The sequence below is a fragment of the Schistocerca piceifrons genome, chromosome 2 (genome assembly GCF_021461385.2).
Source record: "Schistocerca piceifrons isolate TAMUIC-IGC-003096 chromosome 2, iqSchPice1.1, whole genome shotgun sequence".
NCBI classification, from domain to species: Eukaryota; Metazoa; Arthropoda; class Insecta; order Orthoptera; family Acrididae; genus Schistocerca; species Schistocerca piceifrons.
The window spans coordinates 585720636-585736236 of record NC_060139.1 but is presented as its reverse complement, the minus strand read 5'-3'; the positions used below and the strand labels follow the sequence as shown (position 1 = coordinate 585736236).

At 43.5% G+C, this 15601-nt stretch overlaps 1 protein-coding gene across 1 annotated transcript; it reads left to right on the top strand.

The window, feature by feature from the left end:
• Window positions 1-1487: 1487 nt before the first annotated feature.
• On the top strand, window positions 1488-12855 carry LOC124777169 (cuticle protein 79-like). The gene is made up of 2 exons (XM_047252478.1): window positions 1488-1547; window positions 11648-12855. The coding sequence occupies exons 1-2, from the start codon at window positions 1536-1538 to the stop codon at window positions 12206-12208; spliced, it is 573 nt and encodes a 190-aa protein (XP_047108434.1). The 5' UTR covers window positions 1488-1535; the 3' UTR covers window positions 12209-12855.
• Window positions 12856-15601: the final 2746 nt, after the last annotated feature.

Below are 15601 nucleotides of genomic sequence, written 5' to 3'. Positions count from 1 at the left end.
ACTTGTGCGGCGCATTGCATTGTCTTGGAGAAGGAGAAGTTCGTTTGCATTTTTGTGGGGACGAACACACTCAAGCTGTAACTTCGGTCGCCTCAGAGTAGCACAATACACTTGATCGTTGCACTATGAGGGAGGACATGAAACTGAATAACCTCTTCAGAGTCTCAGAAGACCATCGGCATGACTTTACCGACTGAAGCGTGACTCTGAACTTTTTCTTCGGAGAGGTGATGCGCCACTCCACGGATTGTCGATTTCTTTCGGGTTAGAAGTGATGAACCCATGTTTCATCGCCTGTGACGATGATCGACAAAAAACTGTCACGATCAGTCTCGTAACGCGCAAGTAGTTCCGTATAGATGGTGTTCTGTTAAGCGAGGAGGAATCCACAGGCACACACCTTTGAGTAAGCTAGCTAGTGGATGAGTGTCTCAGCAATAGCAACAGACATTCAGTTGTGCAGTGAGGTGTCTGTAATACGTCGATCACCTTGGGTGAGAATGTTCGCATGTTTCAACACTGCAGCAGACACAGCTGTATGCTGACGGACGGCATGCGGAAGATGGCACAGATTTGCCCAACCCTATTGTGATGATGACAGACGTCTCGCCCAACGACTCAACGTGCTTTTGTTCAGAATATCTGCGATGCTTTGACTTCCGAGGACGTACATTTGGAGCCCAGCTTTGTATTGTAATGAGCCCATGGAGTGTGGGAAAACCGGAACGAAAGAATAACTAAACATCTGAGCCATGATGGTACAGAAGAATGTAGAAAATTAGATGGTTTGATTAAATTAAGAACGAGGAGGTTCTCTTCAGAACCGGCGTAAAAAGGAACATTATGAAAACACATGCAAGAAGAAGGAACAGAAAGATAGAAAATCTGTTAAGACATCAGAGAATAACTTTCGTGGTATTAGAGGGAGCTGTAGAGGATAAAAACTATAGAGGAAGACACTTACTGGAATATACCGAGCATATAACTGAGGACGTTGATTGTAGTTGCTACTCTGAGATGAAAAGATTCATATAGGAGAGGAAGTCGTGATGGGCCGGATCAGATCAGTCTCAAGACTGGTGACTCAATAAAAAATCTAATGTGTACCATAGTTACTGAGACACGTAATCCGATGAGTACGGAAGGAACTCAGAACGATGCACCTGCCAGTAAGCCGCCGTGTATTTCCGGATCGCCAGCCTGTGCTACTGGCAGGTGTAAATCAAGGTGGCCGGCGAATGCTGTTCCGTGAGACTGAGATGGGCGGGCAGCTAGACCGACCTTCCGGCAGCTCTGCTCTGTCCGGTTCCGCAGCCGGCCCTACTGCACTGACCGGCGTCCGGAAGCGTTTCGTGCGGCGCCCCACGCCTTCGTGCCTCTGCTTTCCCCTGCAGGCGCAGACCGGCGCCCAGCGAAAGCCGCACCCCTCCAGCAGCCCGGCCGCTATATAAAGCTCGTCGAGCGGTCCACGAGGCATCCAGAGTCCACCGTCGCAGACCGCTGACACGCAGCAGCCAGCATTCGAGTACCTTGCGATGAGGATCCTGGTGAGTGGCTGCCACCTGCTCTCGCCCCTTTGCCTCAACGCCCCGCAGCTCGCACTGCGGTGTGTACACATCTTCCGTCCTACCATGTGACAGCCGCGCGTCCGTAGGGGAAGTATGAAGACACTGACTGAATCTTTACACGCTTTTCGTATCCTCACCAGCTCCCTCTACTCGTTTGCTGTACTATCTGTCGGATAGGTGGAACACCGTCTACGCTGTACTTCAGAATATTATCGGTAAATCATAGCCTTGCAACAAAATTATGGTGATTATTAATACAGTGTGAATATCTGAGCCGCCGGTTTAAGCTGCCGGCATCAATTTAAATATTTTTCTCTGTGTGTGACGACGTTATTGGGTGAAAATGCTCCAACGTTTCGGCTAATTTAGCAGGTTGTCTTCATCGGATCACGTACAGCAACTAGTGCAGATGGTCTTCATCAAGGCGCCGAAGGTCGAGGTGAACCAGTGTCACCTGCGACAGTGGTTGGAATGTGCCTTTGCGATATTCACCTGCAAAACTGGTTGAACCATTGGATTATTTTACCTCACAGCTCTCGTACATACCAAGATTAATTTTCAGGCGTTTACACTAGGTATTGTACTGTTGTTGCTGCTGTGGTCTTCAGTCCAAATACTGATTTGATGCAGATCCCACGGCAGCATATGCTATGCAAGCGTCTTTATCTCTGAATAACTACTGCAGACTACATCCATCTGAGCCTGCTCACTGTATTCATGCCTAGGTTTCCCTCTACGATTTTTATCCCCACACTTCCCTCAAGTACCAAACTGAGTATTCATTGATATCTCAGAATGTGTTCTCTCAACCGATTCCCTCTTTTAGTCAAGTTGGACCACATTTTTTGTTTTTTACCCAATTCAACTCAATATCTCCTCAGTTATTCCATCTACCAATCTAATCTTCACTATTTTTCTGTAACATCACATTTCAAAAGCTTCTGTTCCCTTCTTGCCCTACATGATTGTCGTCCTCGCTTCACTTTCGCACAAAGCTACATTCTAAACAACTATCTTCAAAAAAGATTTCCTATCCCTTACAACTATATTAGTTGCAAAGAAATACCTCATTTTCGGAAATGCTTTTCATGCAGTAGCCCGTCTGCGTGTTATATCCTCTCTACTTCAGCCATCATTATATATTTTGTCACACAAATAACAAATTACAGTGTCTGATTTCCTATTCCAATTCTCTCAGCATTACCTCATTTAACTCGACTACATTCCATTACCATTGTTCCACGTTTGGTTTTGTTCATCTTATATGCTCTTTTCAAGACATTGTTAATTCTGTTCAACTGCTCCTCCCAGTTCTTTGTATTATACTACTAGCTCCCCTATATTGTACTACAAAATTATAAATATCAGTTTCTATACGAGCGGTTTTAAAAGCTCCCACAGATACCGTGATCTGAGGTTATCTCCACCAGCCCCACTGCGAAGGCAGTGTCAGCAGTTTTTAGGAAAGCAAAACAAAACTGATTTACATTCAAACATTACTGGATGTCTGAACGCCGTGCTTAATTGATTGGAATCGGCTACAGGAAGCGATTAAGCAATTGGAATACCAATAACAATTCGTCACTTTTAAAATTCAGACAAGAGGAGCTAATGACCAATATGGGGAGACACAGACAGCAATATGCAGACGCGACGCGGGATGAACCTATTCTGAATATTGTATCTACTAACGACATAAACTTTCTAGGTAAAGCAGTTTATGGTATGTCGCACAATTATGTTTTAAACATAGCCGAAATACTAGCTACTGCTGTAATAGACTGTGTACCATCAACTATTCTGCCGATAATCTGCTCAGAAGTGGGCACAAAACTTTGGTGCTCTCTTTTCAAAACTTTTTCTTAGACTAGATTAATACGATCTTTTGTTCACATTTCGTTCTTGTGGAAATTAAATGCACACGTTGTTCCAGCACTCGCCGTTGGAGAACAACCACTGAACCCAAAATTATAGTCGCTTTCTGTAATATACCTTGTAAAATGGTGTATGTATTCACGAAGCAGTTCTATAACTAAAGGAGAATGAATGAAACGCGACCTATTAGCTATCCTAATGTTAACCTGAAGTAATTCACAAAAACTGTACGTAACGTAAACAAGTGTTCCGTACCAGCGTTTGAAATTGCCACCTTCAGTTCACAGTTTTAAATAACGCACTGTGTGCCTCGATAAAAGTAATATTCCGCTCTAATGAGCCAGAGGAACGCGAATGATTGTAACACCCGAATGTCGAGCCATGCGGTGCTTCATGCTGCCGTGAAATACTTCAGTTTTCACCAGTACTGCAGGTAATCTTCTTCTTCTTATTCTTCTTCTTCTTCGTTAGGACCCTTCAGGATCACGTGTGGCTTGTTCTGCACGGCTTCTTTCTTCCAAATACCTCTTCATTCTCTCGCTTCTTCTGCTTCTTTCTTCTTCTGTTAAGACATCTTTGATTTTGGTATCCGGCTACCTGAGACCATCCACCAGCCCTTTATGCTTCTCCCTGTCCTATACTACTGCATGCAAATTCCTTTCTTTTATTCCTACAGCCTTCCAATCATCTCTGACTTCCTTCACCCAGTTGTTTCCCGTATGACATGTTGTAGCCAACCTCTCCTCATCCATCCTTATGATGTGCCCAACAACTCGTAACCTCCTCCTCCGTATCTCGCTCGATATGGCTACAATATTTTCATACAGTTCGTGTCGTATTCTGTGTATCCAGATATCCCCATGTTTTTTGATGACCCACGTGTCTCTCAAAATTTCCATTCCTCCGTCTCCAACTGTATACAAGCTCTCTTGCCGAGTGCAATCGTTTCTGATACATACAGAGCATCATTTCTTACAGTTGCTGTGTAATGTTCCAATTTAACATTTCGTGATAGATTTTTCTTGCCATATGTTGTTTTCACCGCTTACCGAAGCTTCTGCAAAAGCTGTGCCCCGTCTACTGCGCTACTGTTGCTTTGTATACCACCAGTTATCGTCTCCCCCAAATAACAAAAACTGTTGATTTTCTCAACCACTTGGCCATCTGTCTTCCAGTCAGACTCAGTATTCAATGTCTTGGTCTTCTTATATGCAATTTTCATCCCGACCTTTTCTGCTGTTTCGGCTAGATTTTTTTGTTCTGTCTTTGCCTCTTCTTCTGTCTCATTTAGAGTGCCATGTCATCTGCGACTGCAGTCCACTGTTGCATTATGTTTGACCTTATACCCTATTTGCACACCTTTGATCTTCATATTACTATTTAGTTGTCTCCACTGTCTCACTACTTCGTCCAAAACCGGGTTAAATACAATTGGTGACAGCCCATCCCCTTGCCGGACTCCTGTTTTTATTTCGAAGCCGTCTGACATCGTACTGCGATGCCTGATCCCGGCAGTAGAGTCACTCAACGTTTCCTTTATTATTGCATGTTTTGTAGCATCCAGTCCTCTGATCGTTTTGCTTGCAATTTTTATCGCATTCTGGAATTTCGCCCAGTCTTCTTGCTTTTTACAGGATTTCCATTTCATCCACGCTTTCCTCTTGGTCTCGACTGCATTCTCACATTCATCCGTCCACCACTAATGCTTTCTTTTCTTGTTGTTAGTAGCCAGTCGCACTGCCTCTTCTCCCACCATAATTCTCACTCTCTTCCAATCACTCTGAACTACCATTCTCTTTGGTAGGTAATCTTATGCTAATACTTACGTAAAAATTAGTTCCTAAAATTGCGTGGTACATCTTATGTTTCAGAAGATTGTTTTACCGAGCCATTCCGCGTTATAAGAGTTCTAAATGCCACATCTCCAGGCTCTCCCTAAGAGGAATTTTAACCCATTTGCTTTCAGTAAGATTACCGTGACAAGTGTAAGATTAATAGTGATTGTTCCCCGACGCTGTTAATTTGACAAGAGTTTAATAGTATTTTCTTTTTTCGTCTTACTAGATCCACTTTTCTTCGTACAGTCATCATAAGTGCGTCTTCCTATCCCATTCGTAAATGATGCGCTAAAAGGACTACGCCGTGCTTGTGGTAGATAAAGCTGTATTTTCTCTCGGAAGGAAGGATATCAGAATCTTAAATATATTACAAAGCGTCAGTTTTCTCATCTCTCAATGGAATTTGTTAAGGATATTGCGACTGTTGCTTCTTATAACACCCCGTGACGAATCTCGCAGTGCCGTCATTTCTGTAAGAGAGCGTTAAAAGTCACTGAGGGTTTCAAGTGTCATCTAAATTAGTTTGATTTCACACGTTAGAAATGTTTGGCGAAAACCTGCGACTGCAAAAGCAATAGATTTGTTTATGCGGTAAGTTTTCTGCTACCAGTCACGGTTTTATTTTCATTTATACTTTGCACGACATATTTCGGTGAATTATTCCCACTTTCAAGTGCGTTTTCTGTATCCTGTGCCTTTTATTTGTGACGTTTTCGATGTGTGAGGTGCTGCAGTGTTCCATTATCTTTACTATAACGTATACAAGTAGTTACAATTATTAATTAATGGTCGGTCTTTAAACAGAGTTAGTGGCGAAATTTGGGAAGAACTTATACCTACTGTTTCCTTGTGGTCCACTTGGCGAGAAACGCACACATATTACAGATCATATTCAATTTTCCGTACACAGAAAACAAAATTTCAAATGTACTTAAACTAACAGTTGCAAAGATGTTTTTATACGTAGCAATTTAGGTAACATTATGGGTCGTCCACATTGTACGTTTTCGTACAGAGATTATTTGCCTTAAAAATCTAGAACGTCGGGGCATCTGAAGAAATATAGAATGTACTTAGAAGATACACATGGTTGTTCTGATTGCAGATCATCGGAAAGGAATCGAAATGCAACGGGAAGCGACGGTAGCTGAAAACCATGGAAAAAAAGAAGAACAGAGGACCGTAAGAGGCATAAAACTTCGTGCAATGTAGTGTGCGATTCCGGTAATGAAATGGAGGAAACGAAAGTTTCCGAAACACTGAAGGAAGGAAGGAAGGAAGATTAACGTTCAACGTTTGGTCGACAACGAGTTCGTTAGAGACAGATTTGAAGGTCAGATGGAGAAACAATAAGGCAACAGGTTGCGATATGTGCCCTTTGAAATGAACCATTTTAACTTACGCGATTGAGGGAAGACATGGTAACATGAAACAGGGAACGGATTCGTCTTCCTCCCAAATACGAATGGTGCCTAACCAGTGTGCCATCTCGGTCTGTCCCGAAACCCTAATAGACAAACGCAAATCTATGTCAATTACCTGACACTTCAGACTGCGTAATTTTACTGTACGGTTACATATGTGTTCAAAATCTCATCTTAGAAGGCAGTGTCTTTATTCTCTTGAATCTCAAGACTGTGTTAGGAACTACGATGGAAAGTATTAGCAGTAATGGTTTCGCTATTTAATTCAAACGACAATACCTAAAAAATCCCTACTGTTCTTATAATTCAAGAGATTGAGGCAACCGAGGTAATAGTGAAGATTATAGCAGTTTGCAACAATAAATTCCTCAAACACCTCCAAACCGATATCACCGATGCGAGCTTTTGCTGTCAGTCGTTTTTGTGTTTCTCGTAAAGCTGGAGAAATGGAAATGGATTCCACAGAAGTGAAATGTTCAAATGTGTGTGAATTCCCAATGGACCAAACTGCTAAGGTCATCGGTCCCTAGACTTACACACTACTTAAGCTAACTTATGCTAAGAACAACACACACACACACACACACACACACACACACACACATAAAGGCGTTGAGTGCTTAACTCGGAGTGGGAAAAATATATTAACAGTTTACGGCAATTGCTTCTCAAATAATAAACGGTTTGCTTTTACCTTTTCGCATCTGTCTCGTTTTCATTTGCCTTTCCCTTATAAGAAGACTTTACACATCAGAGCTCATACTTTCCACCACTTAATGGCGTCGTGGGAGCACCACTTAAATTACCAGCAGCTTTAGAAGCTTTCGACTGCTGCCCATTTCTGAAACAAAGAAAACAGCTCATAGTGCCTTTTGCAGAATTCCATGAATGAGGGAACGCTAAGTCTCTGACAGGGCAGACTGCGTATCAGACATGTGAGCGAAAGCGGTTCCGACAGTCCGGGCACTTCACGATGAACAAAGCAGCCATTGAAAACTTTCCGTACCTGCCCGCACCACTTAGCAAACAGCATCTGCGGCACGGTTAGCGGTTGGCTGACAGCAGGTGGAGCCGCGGCTGTTTGTAAAGCGCTCTGTTGGCTCGCCAGCCTCGCTGCACTCTTTGCTTCCTTCCTGCAGTTCCCTGAATAGCGTGTTTGCTGATTTCCCAACTCGCCGCTAACGGCAGACACTCATGCTTTCCCCGCATGCTACACGTGAATCAAGCCTGGCACTGGTTGTTACCGGACATGTTACTCCGAACCAACGCCATATGTGCATATACCTGATGTCTCTCCTATGTGTCGTCAGGCCCATTTTCTCTGATGTTTCGGCAGATGTTTGTAACTGTAAATGGCTTGTAAATGGAAAGCTGGGCGTCTCATGAAAGACGTGGTGAGCAGCATTTGTTTGCACTGATTCCAGCTACAACAACGGAGAAAATGCGCCTGACGACTCAGGAGAGGCAGCCCATACACATATCGGTTATTTCGTCAGATAAAAGATGAACTGTAATATAAAGTCACGAACAGCTAACCGAATTTCTAACTGCTGGCTTCATATTGTCGTCTAGAGGAGAAATGCAAGAGTGTCCGAAAGGTTCTCGTACCCCTAACTCAAAATGGAACGGCACATTGAATGAAGATCGAAATCGTGTACAGCGAATGTGGTGTCGACTGAGAATATAAAGTTTGCTGTTTAACTTACACTCTTAGAATTTTAACGAGCATTAAAAGATATTTGTCTGTTACAATTTCACTCACTGCTCTCCTTACGTCACGAACGTATGAGCATCTCAGCTGCTGTACTGGATTTCGAGCATCATTCAATGGCGCGTCAAAGGCATTTCGAATCTAGTTTATTTCTTTTAGCTCAATCATTTCACAATACATTTAACCATCTTTTCAAACTTTTTTCAAGTTCGGTTAAAGCATGAAATATATAATATTTAAAAATCAGTCAGTACTTTCTTATTACTGAGAGCACATGGTTCAAGCGAGAGTAGATCAATTCATGCTGTGATTTTTATACCTCACTTACATAGCTAGCAGCAGCTATTCGTGATATACTTCAGTTTTTTACTTTAAGCAGTTAAAACACTTTAACAAAACTTGAGCTCACGCTGGTGTTTTTGATATCCTATTTGTCTATTTCCTACTCTTCGTTTGCTTGTGCAAATTCAGATAAAAATCTGTCGAGTAGTTTCTAGGAAGTCCGTAGTAATTTCATTAATTATAGCACCGCTTCCTGTTCTAGAGCAGAAATCCAGATGGTATTTGTAGGAGAAGTAACCGAAACACAAATTCGTAGAGCACTACGCACATTGAATGAAAGTTAATGCCCTGCTGGCACAGCGATTTTTCAGAAGCGATATCGGAAAACACAGTTCATTTAAACTAAAAAAAAAGTAGTTCTTTTTTCGATCTACTTCTATGCGAACCACGTGAATTTGGACATTACTCTTAAAGCAGCTGCAAACTGACGCAGAGGTAAAGACTGTGTTTTTATGGAATCTTCCCTCGAACGATTTCTCTGTTAGTCTTCAACAAGTCGGTAATATTTTGAATTTTTTTCGCCAAAGTTTAAACGTGCCTGTAAAAATAAAATCACAGCGTCGGCAAAGTGGAGTACAACTGGGTGAGATTTTTAGGGTGCAGGTGCTTACATGTCTTTGATCTACCTGGCATTTTAAGTACGGACCACGAACGGAACACACATTTGAATGAAGTTTTCTGTAATGATTGATATAGAAATTACTACAGCGAAAATTACGATTTTGAATAATTTTGCATGACACATACTATTTAATGATATTTTGTACAATGAAACTGAATAAAAAGAAGAGCTACCCATGCTCACTTTGAGCCTTTATCGTCAGCGTGATAGCAGTAAACCTTATCTACTGCTCATGGTCGAAACATGACAAACGTTACAAGTGTAGGTAGTATGCATAAAACTTCAACATCGATCTTCTCGGATCGCAGGAGCTGTCGCATGGAAAGCTGCGGGCCAGGTACTCTGGCAGGTCTAACTACATTACAGTGGTCATCAAACTGCGTCCTGCATGCGGCCCGAATCAAATATTCGTGCGGTCCGTGGTTCTCTGCCGTATTTTACAATGATATGCAACTAGTAACTAACAACCGAATTCAAAAAGTCAGCTAACTCTGAAAGCGACTTCAGAGAATAGTTTTCCTGCTCAGAATCAGTAATAAATAAAATAGTAACAGAGACAATAATATTTCAGTTTGATCTGGAGTTGGTAAATTCGGTCGTGAACTAAGTAAAGTTGGCCGAGGAAAAGAGGGATAAGTAGCCACTGAGGGGTTAGAGGACCTGAGGAGGGGGCGCGGGGGAATGTTCTACTGATTATCTTCCATTGCTGCCAAGTCATGGCCGTGTGTGTTTCGTACCGATCAGCTGCTATGGTATAAATTTCAAACGAAAGTTATAAAGACGGACATCTTCAAATGCGGTATTTATTTGAAGCAGGGAATATGAAAGTAAATAAGGCTGTTGTAATAAAACGCTATGATTCGAAGGAAAAAGACAGTCAAAATATTTAGTAAACATATGTAATCTTGTTGCATATTGCACAATTCTTTTAAATATAAGCACAATTACTGTTATTAATCACTTAATCTTCTGTTCACACAATACAACAACATTTCGCCCGCAACTGCAGTGTCACGACTTTGGGATCTCTAAGGGCGGCAGCATTCTGAAACAGAACAGTCTACACATGTTGCCGACTTCTAACGATTAGTATAAGGGGTTGTTGGGGGGGAGGGGGTAGGGGGAGGGGGCAGGAGGGGGCTGGAAGCCAACTTACCGCGTCCTTGCTACAGCTTGGCTGTCATCAGATTGGTATACCGGGTGATCAAAAAGCCAGTATAAATTTGAAAACTTAATAAAACACGGAATAATGTAATTAGAGAGGTAAAAATTAACGTACATGCTTGGAATGACATGGGGTTTTATTAGAACAAAAAAAAAACAAAGTTCACAAAATGTCCGACAGATGGCGAAGGACAGCAAAACTTCAGTGACTGCGCATGACAATCATGTTACAAAATCGCATCATCCCCAGCCTGGCTGATAAACACCTGCTGGAACGTACGATGTTTATGCAGGATGGTGCTCCACCCCATATTGCTAGACGCGTGAAAGATATCTTGCGCGCGTCGTTTGGTGATGATCGTGTGCTCAGCCGCCACTTTCGTCATGCTTGGCCTCCCAGGTCCCCAGACCTCAGTCCGTGCGATTATTGGCTTTGGGGTTACCTGAAGTCGCAAATGTATCGTGATCGGCCGACAACTCTAGGGATGCTGAAAGACAACATCCGACGCCAATGCCCTCACCATAACTCTGGACATGCTTTACAGTGCTGTTCACCACAGTATTCCTCGACTACAGCCATTGTTGAGGAATTATGGGGGACATATTGAGCATCTCCTGTATAGAACATCAGCTTTGCCTTCTCTTACTTTGTTATGCTAATTATTGCTATTCTGATCAGATGAAGCGCCATCTGTCGGACATTTTTTGAATGTTTGTATATTTTTGGTTCTAATAAAACCCCAAGTCATTCCAAGCATGTGTGTGTCAATTTGTACATCTCTATCTACATTATTCTGTGATTTATTCAGTTTTCAAATTTATACTGACTTTTTTTGATCACCCGGTATATGCGGCCCGAGAGGCTATCCTACAATATCAGTGTTGCCACTTGAACAAAAAAAGTTCGATGACTACTGATGTACAACATACCTAAGACTCGTTGAAATTGGTGATTACGAGGTCCGGTAGACCCCTTATCAGTACTACTTCATATGGCTCAAACGTCGGTGTGAATCCCACGTGTACGATGTCACATGCGACAAACTATGAATGTGAAATGAAAGTGCGTAGACACCATTTACTGATATCACGTGGTTTTGCAGGTAGCGTTGCTGTTGTGCGTGGCGGTGGCCGTGTGCGAAGAGCAGCCGGAGGCCGTAGAGGCGGAGCCGGTGGAGGAGGCGGCGCAGGCCGTGGAGGAGCCCCAGGCGGAGGAGTCCGAGAAGCACCACGAGAAGCGCGGCCTGCTGGGCTTCGGCTACGGCGGACTGGGCTACGGCGGCCTAGGCGGCTTCGGCTACAGCGGTGGCATCGGCTACGGGGGCGGCCTCGGCTACGGCGGCGGCCTATCCCTGGGCTCCGGCGGCTACGACATCGGCAAGACCGTCGAGATCACCCGCGAGGTCAAGGTGCCGGTCCCCGTAGAGAAGGTGGTGCCGGTGCCGTACAAGGTGGAGAAGCACGTGCCGTACCCCGTGGAGCGGCCGGTCCCCTACCCCGTGGTCAAGCACGTCCCCTACCCTGTGGTCAAGCACGTGCCCTACCCAGTCAAGGTCAAGGTGCCCGTCCCCGTGCCCATCCCGAAGCCCTACCCCATCATCATCAAGAAGAAGGTGCCCATTCACATCCATCACTACAGTCATTACAGCCACGGCTGGCACTAGACGCCTCGAGGTCCCGATCTGGATCGAAAGTTCTGAGAGACTGATTTTTTTCTACATCCGTCGCCATTTCATCCCTTCATACTCCTTCCAATGGCCGTGACCACGAAGGTGATTGCTGATGCTGAAGCGAGAAGATGGCTGGGACTCATTCATATCACATCAGTGGTCCTCAGCACTTACAATCCATATCCTGCAAGTATGTAACCAGTTAGGTACATAGTGTAGGAAGTCAAGTCAGACGAAACCAACAGCCTCTCAACGGCAGAGGAAATTCGTCGTCTTCTAGGACAGCGACGGTGACCAGTTGCCCCTCCATCCCCACGCCTCTGGTTCGCGTCGAGTCCCTCGCTCTCGAGTTCAGCAGGTAGCCACCTCCACCGCGTACCTGAACGACCGGCCGTACCGTCTCTTCTGCCGCGGGCTGCCAGCGCTTGGCAAGCCTCGCCGCACAACGCGCCGCCAGACGGAGCCAGCTGACAGAGCCGTCCACAGGAGTCGGTCAGCTGTCAGCACCGTGGACGACGTCATTCTCACTTTATCGTGCACTTTTCTCTGTTATTTGTTGTGTTTTCATTTCAGTTATATGTACAGATCTCCCATTTTGTATTAGTCGTATACATGTTATTAAACATGTTTTTTGTACAGTATTTTGCGTCTTAAATATTCATTTTCAGTTCCCACTAGACATTACCCTCTTTGATTCCTGATTTTTGTACTCTCCCACGTCAAGGATGGGTCATTTCTTCACCCGTGGCGACACTATTAGTATGTTTTTTTCTTTTAATTTACGTCTATGGTCACAATCTTCTTGTTTAACAGATTACCGGTTTCGGTCTTTGATGACCATCATCACATCTGCAGCAAAAATGGGAAAAATATAGATACACTCGCAAACTGTGTACAGCTTAAGAACAATACATAGACCATAATGAAAAGTAGCACTGATAAAATTTGCTTTTGTGCGCTTTAAATATGAAGAGGCATACCTGTTTCATAAAAACAAAGTCCTAATGTACTGCAGCCATAGTGGCATCGTCAAATGTTAAATGCGGAATCAGCACCAGCATCGTCAAATACATATAAATCACATCACATGCACGAGTCATGTTGTCAGTAAAACTACTGTTTAAAACAACCTGTTACTCAAGGTTTCTTAGGAGTTACCTTCCCTGTACCCATGTCTGACTGTTCAACACATATGATTGCGCTTTTTAGTGATGTCCATTCCCCCCTCAACTGACCCGCATACTGTGATATTCCTTGTAGTGCTGTCCACGCCCTCAGCGAATTCAAATGTGCCTCGTCATTCCTCAGTGAATCAGTATCCCACTTCCTTCCACACTGATTCTCCCGTACGATTCGCTTGAATCTTATGCTTGTGGCGTCGGCGTGTATACCTGAATTATCATTGTTGGCATTGGTTTGCAGTCGAATTTGTTGATAACCCTGTCAGTGAAATATTCACGGTAACTCACTCTCTGTGCAACTTTCCTATTCATAACAAATCCTACTTCTGTATATGAATTACTGCTGCTGTTGATATTCTAAACATGCCTCTGGTTGATAATAAGCGAATGCTATGTTTGCATTGTTTGCACGATTCCACTTAGTGCTCAAAGCGCAATTTGAACCCGACACGGAATTACTCAACAACTATTCCGTGTAACTGTCTTTATTGGAATCACTTTTGCACATACTGGGTCATAACAATGCACAAGAGCACTCTCAGGTATCGCCTGTTCAGACAAGAGGATACTGGTATTAAATTTCTCAAATAACATAAAATATAAAAGATCAAGATCAGAAAATTCAGGATAGTTAATTATTTTAACTGAGAGAAAGACTCTTTGGCGGAAGACTATCCTAATGTCGAGCTGAACAATGTTACCAGCTCTAACAAATTTTGTTCTTTCCCCACAAATGTTAACTATTGAGCAAACGAAGGAAATACGTTAATGTCGGGAAATACTACAAGGAGAACAGGTCTTTGAGCTTCGTACCAGTGGAGTAAAAACTGGCTTGTGACACGACATTTACGTTTTACGGGGTGATGCGTTCTTTACCTTGTGTTGTACAGTGTCGTCGGCATGGATGCTGCCGTGTGTCATCGGATCTGTTAATCTATAAAAATCCTATACTGAGCCTTTTTGTATGCCCATGCTTTTGGCAGGAGGTCTCTGAGACGACGGGCGTTTACTATTGTGACAAAATAAAACACCTAACGCCGTTCTTATGATTTTATTTTATTTTGTTGCAACCAGTTTCAATGCTTCAATGTGTCATCTTCAGACTGTTGATGCGGTACGAGTTGATATGATCCCTGCATATATCACATCAGTTGCCAGCATTACTGGATACGCAGATAATGTGTCAGCACTCCAACCATCATCAACTGCCAACTACGCATTGAAGCGCTGAAACTGGTTGCAACAAAATAAAATAAAATCATAAGCACGGCTGTAGGTGTTTTATTTTGTCACTATACTGAGCCTGCCTGATTCTAAATCACCAAACTTTCCCTACGTTTCCGTGCAGCGAAAAACATTAACTTCACCCTAGCCTGCTTTTAATGGCTAAGCACACGCGGAAGGCTGGCGAGCCTTGTGTTACTCTCCCCTCGTTGTTCTCGCAAGAATTTAACTATAATGGCTCTCTTCGTTCTCCGCTCAAGAGATTTACGAAAAGAATTCAGCCAGCTCTTGACTGGATATTGGAGCCGGGTGGACAAAGTGTTCACACCAACATATCTCATTTCCCTGTCGTCACTCAGGGAGGGACGCCCTCGGATCACACTCGACAATATCTCAAGGGAAAGTGCCTGTCACGCTGGGCAGTCGTGCGTCTTCTCAGCCTAGCTTCCCTTCCCTCTACAGTGGGTTTGGACACTGGATGGAACAGCCAATGGCAGTCGCTATTTCATTTCTAGTAGCCATGGCTGCCCAATCAGCAAATGGCTTAATAAGTACAGTATCTTATAATTGGCTGGCTTTCAAGTGAACAGCGAGATCTCTTACCCCTCTCATTAACATTCCATCACCCACAAGAGTGGTAAGTTACGTCCTCACGCGCCGCTCACGTGATATACTGTTCTTTCACCAGTTCTCTGCGGTGCCCGTCACCTACACTTGACCTTGACTAGTATCCGACTCTGCATGTCACTGTGTCACAGCGTGGCTAACTAAAACTGGCTTCCCCCAATGATGCTTCCACCCTGTTTCTACATAAATTGAACATGTAAATTTACATAAATGAGTTGTTCTCATCAGTCTCGATGCCACGTGTATTACATCTCAAACAAATGACATATACTCACAAAAACGCATCCCATGTTGCGAAACAAGTGTCTTGCAACGCTATAAACGACATGTAAAATTGAGGCACCCTACATGTAAT